A 14,814-nucleotide genomic window follows, 5' to 3' on the forward strand; every position below is an offset into this window, starting at 1 on the left:
ATATATAAAAATAATAAGGTTCTCACTTAAGTAAGTAGTATATAACTTATTAAGCACTTTAATAATAGTAAATTAAAATACATAGTTAGTTAACTACAAAGAGGTTTTATATTAATACTTTTTATAAGTTTTAGCTTTACTAATAAATAAATAAGCTTCATTATAAAAGAAAATTACTTTAGAGTAGTAATACTTAATATTATTAAAGCTATAATATTACTTTAGTTTTAATATATAGCTATTACTTAATATATAAACTTAAAAAGTATTAAAGAAACTATTAAAAGTATAGTAATATATTATAATAAGTAAGTAAAAGCTATAAAGTTTTTTAGTAAGTATAAAATCTATCTTAAGAGGTAAATAAGTAAGTAAATAAATAAAAAAAGAGGAGTAATAATAAAGTTTATATTATTAGAGATTATTATTACTACTACTACTACTATAGTATATATATACTATAAATTATTTAGCTAATAGTATTATATATTTTATAAGATATATAAGAATTTTAGTAATAACTAGTAGTATATATAATTATAGTAATATTAGCTAAAGTAATCACTAATATTACTGTTTTTTACTGACTATAGAAGTTGTACTATATATATAGGTGTGGGAGGGTGTAGAGGGTAGGTGTAGTTTAAGACGTCCTATAACAGTAGGGTCCTGATATGAGGGGTGGCCTAGAAACACTTTCTCGCCTTAGCCCACACCACATGCATCAAGCCACCGACAACCATCACAGGCAGAACAGAAGAGAAGGCACGAAGCATCCCGTCCGTCTCTTCCTTCTCTTCTTATCCATCGCTCACATGGCGTTGGCATGGGGCTCGTCCGTCGTCGTCTCCTTAAAGGCAAGACAATCCCATCCCCGGTCCTCCCCCCAACCCCAAGCACAGGCAGGTCCAGAAAAAGAGAAAAAGAAGAGAGGGCCCCCGTCCCAAAAAGAGTCTTAGTCTCCGTTTCGACGTTGGTTTGAAGGAGGTTCCCATTCGCACCACCACCACTACCACCACCGGTCGACCGCCTTGCTCATCTTTTTTTTCCTTTCCCACCCTCACTCCCCCATCTTCTGGTCGTTCCCTGGCCTGGCCTGGCCTTGACCCTTCCCGTCCCAATCCAGAACGTCCCATCCCATCAACCACCCCCATCCCTCATCCACATCTGCTGCTTCCTCTCTTCCCCCGGACATTTCCAGCCCTGCCTGACCTTGAACCTTGACCTTGCAACTGCTGCCGTCACTGCCAGTGGGAAGGAAAGGTACTTAACCAAAAGTCCACCCACCCTTCAAAAAATTTGCTTTCTTCTGCAGATTTTAGGTCCAACAAAGCCTTATTTCGTTTTATTACACCTTTTTTTTCACTTCTTTTTTTTCTTACCTTTCCCACTCCCCCCGGAAAGCAACCTGGGCTGGTTCGAGAGAAGACTGAAAAAACGGCAAACACGTTATTTAATCTTCTTCGGTTCCCACTTTGCTTCTTCTTTTCCCCAAGCAAGCCTTCTTGTTTAGACTATCCATCCATCTGCCTGCCTCCCTCCCTCCATCACCCCGGTCCAGCCACTTGAGACGGGTGTCCCGACGACGGCGTGCGCTGGCGATAAGATTTTCTGTCCGTGCAAGTCAGTTCCCAGCAGAAATACCAACCACACACACCACAAAACTCCCCGAGCGAGTCGAGAAAAAAAAAAGAACGAGGGAGCCCCCCAACGGACCCCTACCTCACCATACCTTACCTGGTGATAATTAATACCAACCGCATGAACCGCAATACACGAACCAACACCCTTTTTCTTAACCGCCAGCCACCCCCTCAACCAACGAACCAAAGGAATCCAGGAAAGGGGCCTTTTCTTCTTTTCCAACGGCGCAGACGCACATAGGGCTATTTAGACGGGACAGTTTCCCTTCTCCTACCCCATTTCTCGATCCATAATCCGGCCCCTCCTACCGTAAACGAAAAGACAAACTACGAGGCCCTCGTCTCAATTCGTCGTCAACGCCGTCCAGAACGCCCACGTCACGAGACCAGCATCCGTCTTTGGATTGGGTTGAATGTTCCGCTCTGCTTAGAACCCAGACGCCGCGCTTACCGTCTGCCGCCAGCTGTCCGCCACCCCGAAGCCCAGCGCGGCATTCCCTTGCACACTGAAGAGCGTCGACCAATAAGATGGAGTCCCCTCACCACATGGGCATCCGGGAGCTCAATGTGAGCAACTGGCACGCTCACAACGGCCTGAACACCTTCAACCACGCTGTCCCGGCCATCAAAACAAGCGCAGGTAAGAGACAGGGGTTCTTTCTTTTTCCCCCTTCTTGTCTGCCTCGTTGCAATTTTTGAGGCTCTTTTCCAGTTCTTGGGTTTCTTTTGTCTTGGCTACTCTTCTTCAACGACATCTCTCCCCCTCCGTCTTGGCACTTCATCGCTTCGCCCGCATCTCATCAACACCTCGAATTCACCAACCCTGGCAAATCGTCAACTCGTATTGTAAGCAACCGCATGCAACACTTGCTTGACTACTGCTCGTGTGTGGGGTCAATATTTGCAAGCACCTAGTAGACGGATCCAAAAGGCCACGGATCCTCGGCTCGCGAGATCCAGACCAGTCTACAAAAACCAATCTCATCTGAAATCTCAACAACCTTTTCCATCTTGTCTCTCACTTCTCACTCAAAACCTCACCTCACACTGCTTTGCGCAACACCACACAACCTCGCGCAACCACATAAAGACTAACAAATACCACCAGCCTTCTTCACCTTCCTCCGCGCAAACCTGGTCCTCAACCCCTCAGCAATGTCTTCAAACACGAGCACCCCCGTGCTCCAGCCAACAACCAGCGGCGTCTCCCACCACCGCCCTGCCGCCCCCTCCCCCCTCGCAAACTCCCAAACCCTCGACCCCCTCGACGACATCCCGCCCCTCTCGCTCGAGGTCCTCTCCTCCCGCGACGACAAGGCCGCCGCCCTGCACCTCATCGCAGACTCGATCGCCCAGCAGCGCCAACAGGCCTCCTTCGCCCTCGTCTTCCACCCCGTGCCCCTCGTCGGTCTCTCTCTTGCCCTCGGCGTCGCCTACCAGTACGCCAAGCAGGACCTCGGCACCACTCTCACCCTCCTCTCCGGCGTCCTCATGACCTACCTCCTCGCCATCCGCTACGTCACGTCCGGCTACATCCCCCTCGCCGAGGCCGTCTCCTGGTCCTTCATCCGCCCCGTCCCGGACGCCACCTCCCCCACCGAGGAGGACCTCGTCCTCGGCACCCGCTTCGGCTCCGAGATCGTCGGCGCCCTCGTCCTGCGCCTCGAGCCCGCCGTCCCCATCGCCGTCCCCGCCGGCAGCGGCGGCGGCCGGCGCCGCAACAAGGCCAGCAGCTTCCGCGGCGGCAAGGGCCTCATCCGCGCGTGGACGACCAAGCTGCGCTACCGCGGCAAGGGCGTCGGCACCGACCTGCTCCACGAGGCCGTGCGCATCACCCGCGAGCGCTGCGGCAAGGACGCCGAGGTCGGTTTCGCCATGGAGCACGCCAACAGCCAGATGGTCCTGCCCGAGTTCTTCAACGGCACCTTCCGCAAGCGCGAGCGCTGGGCGGCCAAGACGCTCGACGGCGTGCTGGCCGAGAGGGAGATGCTCAAGAAGAAGAGGTGAAACAGCTTTACCTCTGCCGACTTTGCTTCAGATCTAGCTCGTATGGGGCTCTGATCTAACGTTACCTCTTAAAACCCTTTTATTGGACACAAAAAAAGAAGAAAGAATGTTGATGTGTGTCTATTGAGACGAAGTGAAGCGCGCGGGATAGCGTGGGGGCGGTGGGTGGTACTGGATTGAAATCGGACTTAGGTCATCTTATACCCTCAAGAAACTGCGAGGCACATCGCACAGACGAACGATGATAGCTGCAGGGTCTTCATTGTTTTTTTCCCTTCTTTTTCTTTTTTTTCAAAATACTTTTACTTTCTGGATACCCCTCGTTTTGATTTCACAGTCGTTGGCGGTTTACATATAACGAGAGACAAGTAAGGTTGAGTCTCTGGTGGACCTTCACTATGAGACCGGCTCAGAGGTGCGGGACCAGCAAAGACATCAAAAATGTCTGATCCTTGCATCTCTGCCTAATCAAAATCCCTTCGTTTGGCATGCCACTTGAAAGCTTCTTGATTCACTGTTTTGTGTGTGATGGCGACATGTTCATTTTGGTGTTTATGCTAATCTTCTCGACGCGGCTTCCCCTGCGGCAGTCTAGCAACTTGCTCGTCATCATCGCCTCTGATGTCCGATGAACGCCGAACGCAGCCAATAGGCACTCTGGCGAGTAGTGGACTTATTGTGAGGTGAGCCCATGTCGATCCAACCCATGATGTTCATACGCCCTCAGCTGGTCCCTCAGCAATCCGTTGACTGGGAGCTTCCGGAGACCAAAGTCATCCCGAACAGCGTCTGTCCGCGTATCCCCCTCGACACAAGTGTATCCTATGACAAATGTGTGCTATAGCAGCCGTGTTAGAACAGGCTTGAAAAACAGTAGTGGCAGTCTCTTGTCCCATAATGCCGGCGCCTATTTCCATTCTCAACGGATGACCAAACGCGTCTCGAGAAGCTAAAGATTCGCTCTCTCTATTCGTCAACTAGACAGTAGACGCGGATGTCGATCATTCCCACGGAAAAGCTTTACGCGTTCATGGTGATGTGCCGTAACCCAGTAGGTATATCTCAGTAGTAGTTAAAAGGACAACATGTTGGTTGCCTTACTGGCCGGCGCCCTTGCGCTTTCTAGGGTCATACGTCTCCGGATCGAAGCCGTAGATTGGTGCCCCGAGACGTCGGAGGGAGTGGATGACCTGGAAACGTTTTAGCATGAGTTTGCGATAGGCCCACAAGGGGTGCATCTGGCAAGAAGCGCAGGCGGAGGCCAGGAAGTCGGAACTTACGTCGTGGATGGTGATAGTCTTGGCACCGCGGTACTCGACGTATGTAATGCAATCACGGATGATCTGAAATTGCATTAGTCTGGATGGCCTTGGAGAATGTTCGTGGTTCGACACGTATGCCCGTCAATCGATCCTTCAGAGCGGAGCGTGCATCGTCGTATATCATAGCCGAGATACGCTTGACACCACCGCGGCGAGCGAGACGACTGGAGGATAAAGGTTAGCTTTTGATTCCGCTTTGAAGAAGTAGGTAGGCTATCGAGAGCATGCGCTGAGGGAGAGATGTGGGAAGAAGGAAGCGCGCACAACGCAGGAGCGTCCTAAGGCCCACTCTCGCTCCTTCCTGATCCTCAACACCATGTGCAGAAGCTCCTATACTCAGACCTAAGAGATCAGAGAACACAGGCATGAACTCGAACCCTCAAAAATAAAAAGAGAAGTCAAACTCACCGGATAGCGGGCTTGGCTATGTGAAAAGATAGTGTTAGCCATTGTACCCACACGTCTGTAAGACCTTGGGCGATCCAGCACACGTACTAATGCCGCGAATTGTGTCCTTCATAATTTTCCTGCTCACTAGGTCAGTATCTTGATCTCAACTGAACACTCGTGTAGACCTGGAGAATCACATACCGGTGGCGCTTCGCACCTTGTCCTGGGAGAACCTTTCCTCCCGAGACCTTTCCCGTACCCTTTTTTCCACCGCCAGGGCCCCTGCGGGACGCCGGCATCGGCGGCATTGTCGCGAAGTGATCTTCAAGACGTAGCTAACGAGGGTCGTCGATGGATTGTGGTCTGGATAGGATTGAGAGTAGGAAGCCTGTGAGGTGTTGTTTGTGAGTTTGGTAACAAGAAAGGGCGACGACAAGGAAGTTGGTTGTTTAGATATGCCCCCCGGCCGTCGCGACTGCTGTGGCTTGCACCTGCTAGCGCGGGGTGCCCAGGCCCCCAGCAGCTGCAGGCGCGTTCTAGTGTCTTATCAACCTTATCGGCGACTGAACCCCCTGCTTGAAAACAGTGTATATATGCAGGGTATCGACTGCACACTGTGTATCCAAGACAAGCAGTTGCGTTGCGTCATGTTTCATCAGAACCTAGAGCTCCAGGCAGGTGCCACGGGTCTTGGTCTTGGCAGGAGTAATGACGAGGAGGAAGCAGCATCGTATCGAGTGTGTCACTTATTGAGCCAAGCGTACAAGGCGAAGAATGTATTGTATTAGAACAGTCTTATGAATAATAACCAAGCAGGAACGGGTGACCTGAGCCCCATCTGAACGCCAAACCGCACCGGGCTATATTTACCCAAGGAGCCCCCATTAGTCAAGGTCTATGGTATTCTCATTCAGAAATGAAGGTGGACTCGCAGTAGCAAAGTCCTTCCTCGGAGATCTCTTGGTCTCCGATCTTAAGCTTCAAGGAAAGCTTATTCTTTGTCGGGCAGAACTGGCAGGCCGTTAGCTAGTGAATCGACTGCTTGAGTCTACGTGAACTTACTTGGTAGATATATGGCTTGGTGCCCGCCGTTCCAGCTACTATCTTCTTCACGAAGCCAGGAACCTCAGCCAGAACGTCCACCCTGTCGAGTCTCTCCTCCAAGGCGCCCACGATGGAGCCATCGACTGCCTTGCCATCCTTGTCCTTGCCGGACCAGGTGAACTTGATCTCCTCGGGCTCGGGCCACTCGTTGACGCTATCACTCTTGGACTTGGTGTGTGTGGCAGTCTGCGTGACGCCGCCGTAGATCAGCTCGCCGTCCTTGGCGATGCCACCAACGCTAACCACCGTTGAGCCGTAAGAGGGCGGCGTGGTGTACTCCATCATGACGGCCGAGTAGTTGGGGCCCTGGAAGTCGACAAAGTTCCACTTGGCGGCGGCGTGGTGAGGCTTCATACCCTGCAGCGCGTACACGTAGAAACCCCTGCCCGTGAAGTTGACGGGGCCCGCCTTGGTGGTGATGGTGCCTTCGACGGCGCAACGGGGCCAGAAGGCATGGCGCATGGTGCCCCAGGGCTTAGACAGGTCGGTGCCAAACAGCGTCTTGCCAGTCTTGCCGGCGTGGAAACCGGGCGAGGTGCGGGTAACCTTGAGGTTGACGAGAGCGTTGTCCGAGTTCATGCTCTTGATGGTGTAGAAGGTGCCGTCCGCGGACAGCTCGACGGCGCAGTCGTCGGCGAAGAAGGAGTACCGATCTTCGCTAATCTCGTAATGGTTGAGGGGGGTGGCCTCCCAGAGCATGGGCTTCGAGTTGTTGGGATACCAGATCTTGACGTTGAACTGGCAGGTCGTGCGGATGCCGCTGTTCAGACGGGTGAGGTTAGCAGATAGTCGAGGCGACGATGGGCGTGCGCACTCGCGCGCGACGGCGCGCCAACATACCCAACGTTGCTGTAAATGACCTGGGCCATTCCAATGTGCCCCTCATCACCCATCAGGTAGAAGCTCTGGGTCTCGACCGAGGTGGAGTCGGCGGCAATCCATTTGAGATGGTCCTTGGTGAGCTCGGTGAAGGTGATCTCCTTGGCCTCCTCGGCGACGGACTTGATGGCTGAGGGTCCGTAGATGGGCTCTTGGGTACCCGCCACATCGGCGAGCCTGTAAGAATTGCAGGTTAGCAGGGGCAGTTTGGGACGGGCAAGAGTTGGGGGCGGCTTGGTATGTACTTTTGTTGCGCCCACTTGAACATGTTGACGGTGTCGGACCGGAGAAGTCGGGTTAACGGATGGATAAGAGTGTAAGGTGCGATTCGGAATAGGTGACTTGGGTGAGACAGCAAAGACTTGATCTCCAAAACTTAGCTGCTCGTTGAGTTGTTAAGAAGGAGAAAATGGAAACCAGGCGCTTCAGAAAGGTAGAAGTTGGAGCTGACCGCCCCAAACAATAACTGGCGGAGGGGCCGAGGGGTCATCCCACCACCCAATGACGGTGAAACTGTGGCTAGGGGAGCCTGGGTGGAGCTTTCCTTCCCCGAGCATCCCGGTCGCTTGGACGTTTAGCGGTGGCTAGTGCACAAGGCTTCTAAATTTTCCATCTCCGAACACATTCAGCATCGGATTTGATTGAGTGAGGCTGTTTTGCAAGGCGCATACGGTACTTTAGCTGCCACCTCCCCCTCTAACCGGACTGTCAGAACACCTGCAACACCCGCCCATCATGTCAAAGAGAGGAGCCGCCGTGGCCGACCAGGTCGTGAAGCTCATCGTCGGCGCCGGCCAGGCGAGTCCCAGTCCCCCCGTCGGTCCTGCGCTGGGTAGCAAGGGTGTGAAGTCGATGGACTTTTGCAAGGTGAGGCTGCCCGCCCTCGATCCCTCGATCCCAATGCTGCGACGAACACATGGCCACCTGCTGCCCAACAACCGTGCTCTGTTCTTTCTAGGGTGGCATCGGTTCGACCATGCCTTGGAAGACATCAATGCTAACGGGGCTTTCGATATAGGAGTTCAATGCAAGGACGGCAAACTTCATCGTCGGCACGCCGATGCCCTGCCGAGTCACGGTTCGCGGCGACCGCTCATTCCACTTCGACATCCGAACGCCGCAGACATCGTGGCTGTTGCTGAACGCCGCCGAGGTGCCGATTGTGCCAGTTGGCAACAAGAAGAAGAGGAAGGGCGCATCGAACCCCGGCAAGGAGACAGTCGGCACCCTCAGCTTGAAGCACGTGTACGAGATCGCCAAGATCAAGCAATCCGAGACGCGCCTGTCAGGCCTCAGCCTCGAATCCCACTGCAGGTCCATCATCTACCAGTGCAGGACGATTGGCCTCAATGTCGTGCCATAGGGTGATCACTCTCGGCCACAACCTCGACAAATCGATTTTCTACGTTACATACCCTCATCAAAAACGGAGTCAGGCGTGGAAACCATCCAATTGTATACCATCTCCCTCATCAAGAAAAGAGCGCCTGTGTTGTTGTATTATATCAGAGAGAGACGGGGTAGAATAGTAACAGGGAAGATTGTATGTTGTACGATGCAATGAGAAATTTCAACAGCCAAATTGTGGCAAATGGCTGCCACGCTTCTTACGTTGGTCGCGTGGTTTAGCGGCAATTGCGACAGGAAGCGGCTGCGTTTCTAGTGTGTGCGTGCAGGCACTGACTTCGACCATGTGTCTCGTCTTGGGAGAGCTGAAGTCTGTTCTCGCGTTCTTGCATGTCTCCAATGACTCTGGGCTGGTTAGCTGTCCGTGGGCAATCGAAACGACTAGCGGAGTGTCCGATGGTTCGGAATAAGCTTGACAGAAGGTCGAATAGACTATGACGAAATACAAGCTGCAACAATACGGTCTGTGAGCTGTGTAGGTCGGATTGGCCAGAGTCTAATACGGGGCGAGAGGGGAGAACTCTCCATGAGCCGAGCTCCTGGAAGTGTGAGAAGGTCGATCAGAGGTCCAGAACGAGAATACAAGCGGATTGCCAGCGCATCAGTGGGGAATCTTGGGTTTAAGTGCCAGAAGCTTCGTGCAAATCGAGATCACATTTGGGGAGTTGGTTCAGATGCAGATGTGCGAGGTAAAGCCAAGTCATGTGCTGCAAGGTACTGGCTGCGGAGCTGCGTAGTGCTGACGTTACCTACGATGAGTGTGTGAGGGAGTTCCCACGCTTTTGGTTATGTATGGCGAGTAAGAGCCTAAGTTACCTTGAGGAACGAACGGTGCAGCGCCGGCGCTTCGAAGCAGGCAACCAGCTTTGCATTGAGTTCCATCCTCAGCTTCCCCGCTGGGTGCGACGAGGAGAGAGGTCCAGGCCCAGGCAATCGTCCAGGTTCAGCGTCGATTGCCTGCTGGCTTGCTTGCATCGAAGCCCACCTTGCCCCTGGAAAGCGGCGCTGTACCTGGACAAACGGTTCCATCGCATCGCATCGACCTGTCAGCTGCACAAGAGGGCTTCCAAGGCTTCGCCAGGGTGGAACCGATTCGATGCCGGACACATGTGACGGAACAATGGCTGTTTTCATGCTGCAGTTAGCTGCAACATATCAGCACCTACGCCACAGTGCTGGGCTCGTCGCCGGGTCGGGCTGGAACCGGAGTTGCGGCGGTACTGCGGTACGTCTCGGTATGTAAGTACTGGTGAAGTGAGTGAGTGATTGACCGGGCCTGTGGAGGTCTTGGTCCGTCCATTCCTGTCAATCATTTCATCAGAACCCCGTCTGTTAGCCGAGAGCTGACAGAGAGCTGCTTCGTCGCGGCTCGTGTAAGCCGAAGGATGACGGGATAATGGTGGGAAGACGGGACGTGCATCTAGCATCCACGGTCTTTCGTTTGTTGTGAGGGAGGGCGACGACGGGTTTGGATTGGTCTGGGTTGTTTGCTGTTGAGCTTGACTCGTTCATCCCGGTCCAAAGGAGTGGTTTGCATTGCCAAATAAGACGGCGGGCAATACCTAATAGGTGTTTACGCGGGAGGGAGGGAGTGATTCATGGATGCCAGGAGGAAGGAAGCTGGAGGCGAGGAAAGAGAAAATTCTTTCCATCCATTGTAGTCATTGATGGGGTGGGACGGACCGAACAGCAAACAGCCAAGACCCGGCTGTCAATATCGATTTTGTCTTGGGGTCCTGTGAGATTCGTAAAATTGGTCAAGTACCTTGCTGCATGTGTCACGGCTGCAAAGCCGAGAAAAAGGACAAGCCCTCTGGAAAAAAAAAATAGAACATCGAACATTCCGATCACCACAGGGACAGGAAGGCTTCCAAACAGGCAGGGCAAGACAGGGCAGCAGGGCAGAACAGCAGGGCCTTGCGGCTGGGTCCTGATGCAGATACGCGCAATGCATCCATGATTTGGGGGGCTGCCAAGTATTGCTCCCGTTTCCTAGGCAGTTTCCAAGCGGCCCCAAGCCGACTCCCGACCTGCCCCCAGTGGTCTTCAGCGGTTCCACGACCCAGAAGCCCAGAAGAAGGCCGAAAAGGCTCCATTCCGGTGTCTTATCCAGCCCACCGCCTCCCCCGATAAGGGACGCCGGCCCCGACCAGTCAGCTTGTATCTTTTTCCTTCTCATCAGCCTGTGATGGGACTGGGAGTACCGGGTACCTCCTCCCGTCGCCCTCTGACTGGCGGCGCGGGTTGACGGGCAACTAGAAGGACCCGTACCTTTTGAGAATCTGATGCAGCAGAAAAGGTCCAGTCACGATGCCGACCTGTTCCATACCTCCGACCTACCTACCTACCTAAGGTAAGTAGGTACTTTCGCACACGCTTACTTAGCCTTTGGGCAGGCAAGCACGGCAGAGTAAGTACTTACACACAAGTACTCGCTCACCTTCACAAGGCTTGTTATTACACAGCGACTGCGATGCGGATGCGACTGCGACCACAACTGCTACAAGTCACAAGTGACCCATGCGGTGCATTTTAGCTGTAGTCAGAGCCCCACCATCCGCAATTGGCAGCATCCACACACACTCTCTCGCTGCCCGTTGTGTCCCTGGGTATCCGTACTTTTCTCTTTCCCAAGCCCGACTTTGTGTGTGAATTTGTTTGATTTCTTCCCACTTGCCTCAACTCTCCCCGCCTCAAACACCAGCCTTTACCAAACGACACTCCCGAGTAGACCATCGTTATCCTTTCAGTCGGGGTCATGGCCGCCCCGTCTCCCCCTCGCGATCCTCAGAAGGAGGAAATCAAAGTCCCAGGTACAAACGCCCTATCCTTCCGTCTGTTCCGGAGCGCAACCCCGCCCTCGGTTCATCTGTTGCGCATGTCACAGTCACACAGCACCAGCACCAGCACCAGCACCAGCACCCGTACCAGCGCAGCAAGCAAAGCACAGCATAGCAGCACCATGGAGGAGCGCGCCCAGGCAGTCTACCTCAGTCCGGCCGATCCTCCTCTCACCCTTCACCCAACAGACAGACAGACAGACAGACAGACAGACAGATGCCCATGCCCACCCTCGCTCAAAGCCAAAGCCCAAGCTCATGCCCAAGAAATCTCGTGCTGACCGCTGCGCTTGTCGCAATGCCCAGAAATCACACCCAACGCGCTCAATACCTCCTCCGATGCCGACAAAGACGACAAGATGCCCCCTCAGGATGCGCCCGCCGTCCGCTTCGCTTCTTCCGTCCAGGAGATTACGCCTACCGTCACCACGACATCACCAACCGACACCCAGTCGCCCATCGATGCCGCTCTCGGAGACGCTTCTCTCTCAGAGGTCACCCCCGATCAGCTGAGAGCTCTTTCCAAGTCCCTCCAAGGAGCACCGTTGCAGCAGCGCCGGATGAACGTCTTTGGCTTTGAGCCATACTCGCTGCCCGCATCACGCGTATGTACATCTCATGCCCATTTCGTCTTCTCACATCCTTAGCTTGGAGTATCTTGACGTCGTCTGCTTTTTGCTTGGGCTTTCGCCCCGGATGCTCTACGTTTCAAAGCACATACCTCCCGTCCTTCCTGCCTTACCCCTCCACCTCTACCACCAACACCGCCTCAATGTTTAGGCCCCTCTTCCCCGGACACATCGTATGCTGCACAACCACCAAGGACTGGTCTCAATGGCGCCTCTGAGCAGAGGCATCCTTGAAAAGTCTCTTGCCTTGCCTCAAGCCAGCTATTCCAACCTGCCATGTCCACTGCGTCGCACACGCCAGCCTGCACCACCGGCTCTTACTGACATCTCTCCCCTTCGACCAGGTCTGCTCGCGCGAAGAAGAGTCCGACAACAGCAGGCTCCCGACCCCGAATTCCAGTGGTCCGAAATCGCCGCGTTTTGGTCCGGTGCACCCGATGCAGTCACCTCCCCTGACCCCGGCGGGTACCGACCCCCAAGATCCGACCAAGAAGAGCGTTAGCCATGACGATGCCCGGAAGACCACCTCGAGTGAGCCTCAGGTTATTACCCCACAGGCTTCTTCTTCTCATGACACCTCGCCCCCGTCGTCAACAAGAAAGAGCATGCCGGTCCGCGCAAAGTCGACCGAGCAAGTTGCTCAACGATCAGCATCCGCAGAAGACAGAGACCCCGACGCGAGATCGCACAGGAAAGGCATGTTCTCTATCGGCCCCGGCGGATCCGTGCCTGTCTCCCGAGAATCTAGTCCATCTCGGGCTTCAATGTACTACTCCAAGCCGATGACGCCCGGCGGAGATGCCAATGACCCGTATGCCGCCCACAAGCGCCAACCCCAAGCTCCAAATCCTCAACGTGGGACTATCGACTCGAGATTCGTCTTCTCCAGGAGAAAGAACAAGCATGGGTCCCCTTCTGGCTCAACGTCAAGCCTTGGTCGTACTACCGACAAGCGTCACTCCGGGATATTGGGCAATCTGAAGGGTCACGGTGATGAGCTGCAGGTCCCTCACGACGATGCGGCTAGCATCTCTAGCCGACAAGGGTCATTTGCAGACTTGAAGAGATTTTTCAAGGTCGGCGGTCACCACAAGATGAAGAGGGAAGCTTCACCCTCTTCGATTCGCTCTGGCGCCAAGACTCCACCTACAAGGTCTTCTGCTCATCAGCTGCCCTTTGGTGACGATCATGGATTGACCTCGAAGTACGGCAAGCTCGGCAGGGTCCTTGGATCTGGCGCTGGCGGATCTGTGAGGTTGATGAAGAGGAGCGAGGACGGCGTGGTTTTTGCGGTCAAGGAGTTCCGTCCCAGACATTCTTACGAGACCGAGAAGGAGTATGTGAAGAAGTTGACCGCCGAGTTCTGCGTTGGTTCCACTCTACACCACGGCAACGTCATCGAAACCCTTGATATACTCCAGGAGAAGGGCAAATGGTACGAGGTGATGGAATACGCACCTTACGATCTCTTTGCCTGTGTCATGACTGGTAGGATGACACGGGAGGAGGTCGGCTGCTGTTTCCTGCAGATCCTCAACGGCGTGACATATCTACACAGCATGGGTCTGGCTCATCGGGATTTGAAGCTTGACAACGTCGTGGTTAGTGAGCACGGTATCATGAAGATCATCGACTTTGGCAGTGCCCATGTCTTCAAGTATCCGTTTGAGAACGATATTGTTCTTGCCTCAGGTTAGTAGCTACGCTTGCTTACCGTGACTAAAAGCTAACTTTAGCAGGCATCGTGGGTTCGGACCCGTATTTGGCCCCTGAAGTCTACGACGAGCGAAAGTACGACCCTCAGGCCGTTGACATCTGGTCCCTCGCAATCATCTACTGTTGTATGAGTCTGCGCAGGTTTCCCTGGAAGGTTCCTCGTATGACCGATAACTCATTCAAGCTGTTTGCGGCTGAGCCGACTCCGGGTCACGATCCGAAAAAGCTGATCATGCCGTCCAAGTCAACCAACGACCTCTCAAATACACCGCAACGGGATATGTTTGAGGATGGCAAACACGAACACAAGCATCATCACAAGTCGGAGCACAAAGAAAAGGAAAGCGAGGCCCAGCCCGCTCAGGGCACCACCACCACGACCGTTTCCTCGGGCAAATCCGACGGGCAGCAGCCAGAGAAGAAGGAGGTCATCAGGGGCCCATGGAGAATTCTGCGCCTACTTCCCCGCGAAAGCCGACACATTATCGGACGCATGCTTGAGATCAAGGTCAAGCAGCGAGCGACGATGCAGGACATCATGGAGGAGCCTTGGGTTGCGAATACAGTCATTTGCCAACAGCCCGAGCCGGGTCGTGTCATTCACGCTGAAGACCACGTTCACACTCTGGAGCCGCCGGCGCCCCAGAAATAGAAGACGAGACATGGGCCGAATGAAGTTGAAATTGCATGTTGATCCCGGCGTTTAGGATATCAGGGAAGGAGAGCGGAACTGGGATTGGGCGCGGGTGAGAATTGGCATGGCATGAGCGCCCCGAGGGTGACGATACAGCGATGAGTCTCTTATTTAGAGCGGGTGATTTGGGTGTTGCGTTCAGAACAGTGTAGATGGCAGCGGTAGCTCACGGGCTTGTATCAT

General features: G+C 53.6%; 5 protein-coding genes across 5 annotated transcripts; 3 read left to right on the plus strand and 2 right to left on the minus strand.

Moving 5' to 3' along the window:
* Positions 1-2,189: 2,189 nt before the first annotated feature.
* Positions 2,190-3,650, plus strand: COL26b_002806 (uncharacterized protein; the record flags this gene model as incomplete). Its single annotated transcript, XM_053175714.1, has 2 exons — positions 2,190-2,283; positions 2,752-3,650. 2 exons carry the CDS (start codon positions 2,190-2,192, stop codon positions 3,648-3,650), a joined length of 993 nt encoding a protein of 330 aa, XP_053040423.1.
* Positions 3,651-4,747: 1,097 nt separating this feature from the next.
* Positions 4,748-5,661, minus strand: COL26b_002807 (uncharacterized protein; the record flags this gene model as incomplete). The annotated part of the gene is made up of 6 exons (XM_053175715.1): positions 4,748-4,840; positions 4,931-4,993; positions 5,043-5,136; positions 5,381-5,396; positions 5,468-5,499; positions 5,564-5,661. The coding sequence occupies 6 exons, from the start codon at positions 5,659-5,661 to the stop codon at positions 4,748-4,750; spliced, it is 396 nt and encodes a 131-aa protein (XP_053040424.1).
* Positions 5,662-6,268: 607 nt separating this feature from the next.
* SVF1 (putative cell survival pathways protein) lies at positions 6,269-7,613 on the minus strand (the record flags this gene model as incomplete). Its single annotated transcript, XM_053175716.1, has 4 exons — positions 6,269-6,373; positions 6,425-7,226; positions 7,307-7,522; positions 7,591-7,613. 4 exons carry the CDS (start codon positions 7,611-7,613, stop codon positions 6,269-6,271), a joined length of 1,146 nt encoding a protein of 381 aa, XP_053040425.1.
* A 467-nt stretch (positions 7,614-8,080) lies between these two features.
* Positions 8,081-8,708, plus strand: COL26b_002809 (uncharacterized protein; the record flags this gene model as incomplete). The annotated part of the gene is made up of 2 exons (XM_053175717.1): positions 8,081-8,212; positions 8,364-8,708. The coding sequence occupies 2 exons, from the start codon at positions 8,081-8,083 to the stop codon at positions 8,706-8,708; spliced, it is 477 nt and encodes a 158-aa protein (XP_053040426.1).
* Positions 8,709-11,510: 2,802 nt separating this feature from the next.
* COL26b_002810 (uncharacterized protein) lies at positions 11,511-14,589 on the plus strand (the record flags this gene model as incomplete). Its single annotated transcript, XM_053175718.1, has 4 exons — positions 11,511-11,565; positions 11,899-12,197; positions 12,566-13,913; positions 13,961-14,589. The coding sequence occupies 4 exons, from the start codon at positions 11,511-11,513 to the stop codon at positions 14,587-14,589; spliced, it is 2,331 nt and encodes a 776-aa protein (XP_053040427.1).
* Between the last annotated feature and the right edge of the window lie 225 nt (positions 14,590-14,814).

This window comes from Colletotrichum chrysophilum (assembly GCF_026319265.1).
Source record: "Colletotrichum chrysophilum strain AFK26 chromosome Unknown scaffold_14, whole genome shotgun sequence".
NCBI lineage: Eukaryota > Fungi > Ascomycota > Sordariomycetes > Glomerellales > Glomerellaceae > Colletotrichum > Colletotrichum chrysophilum.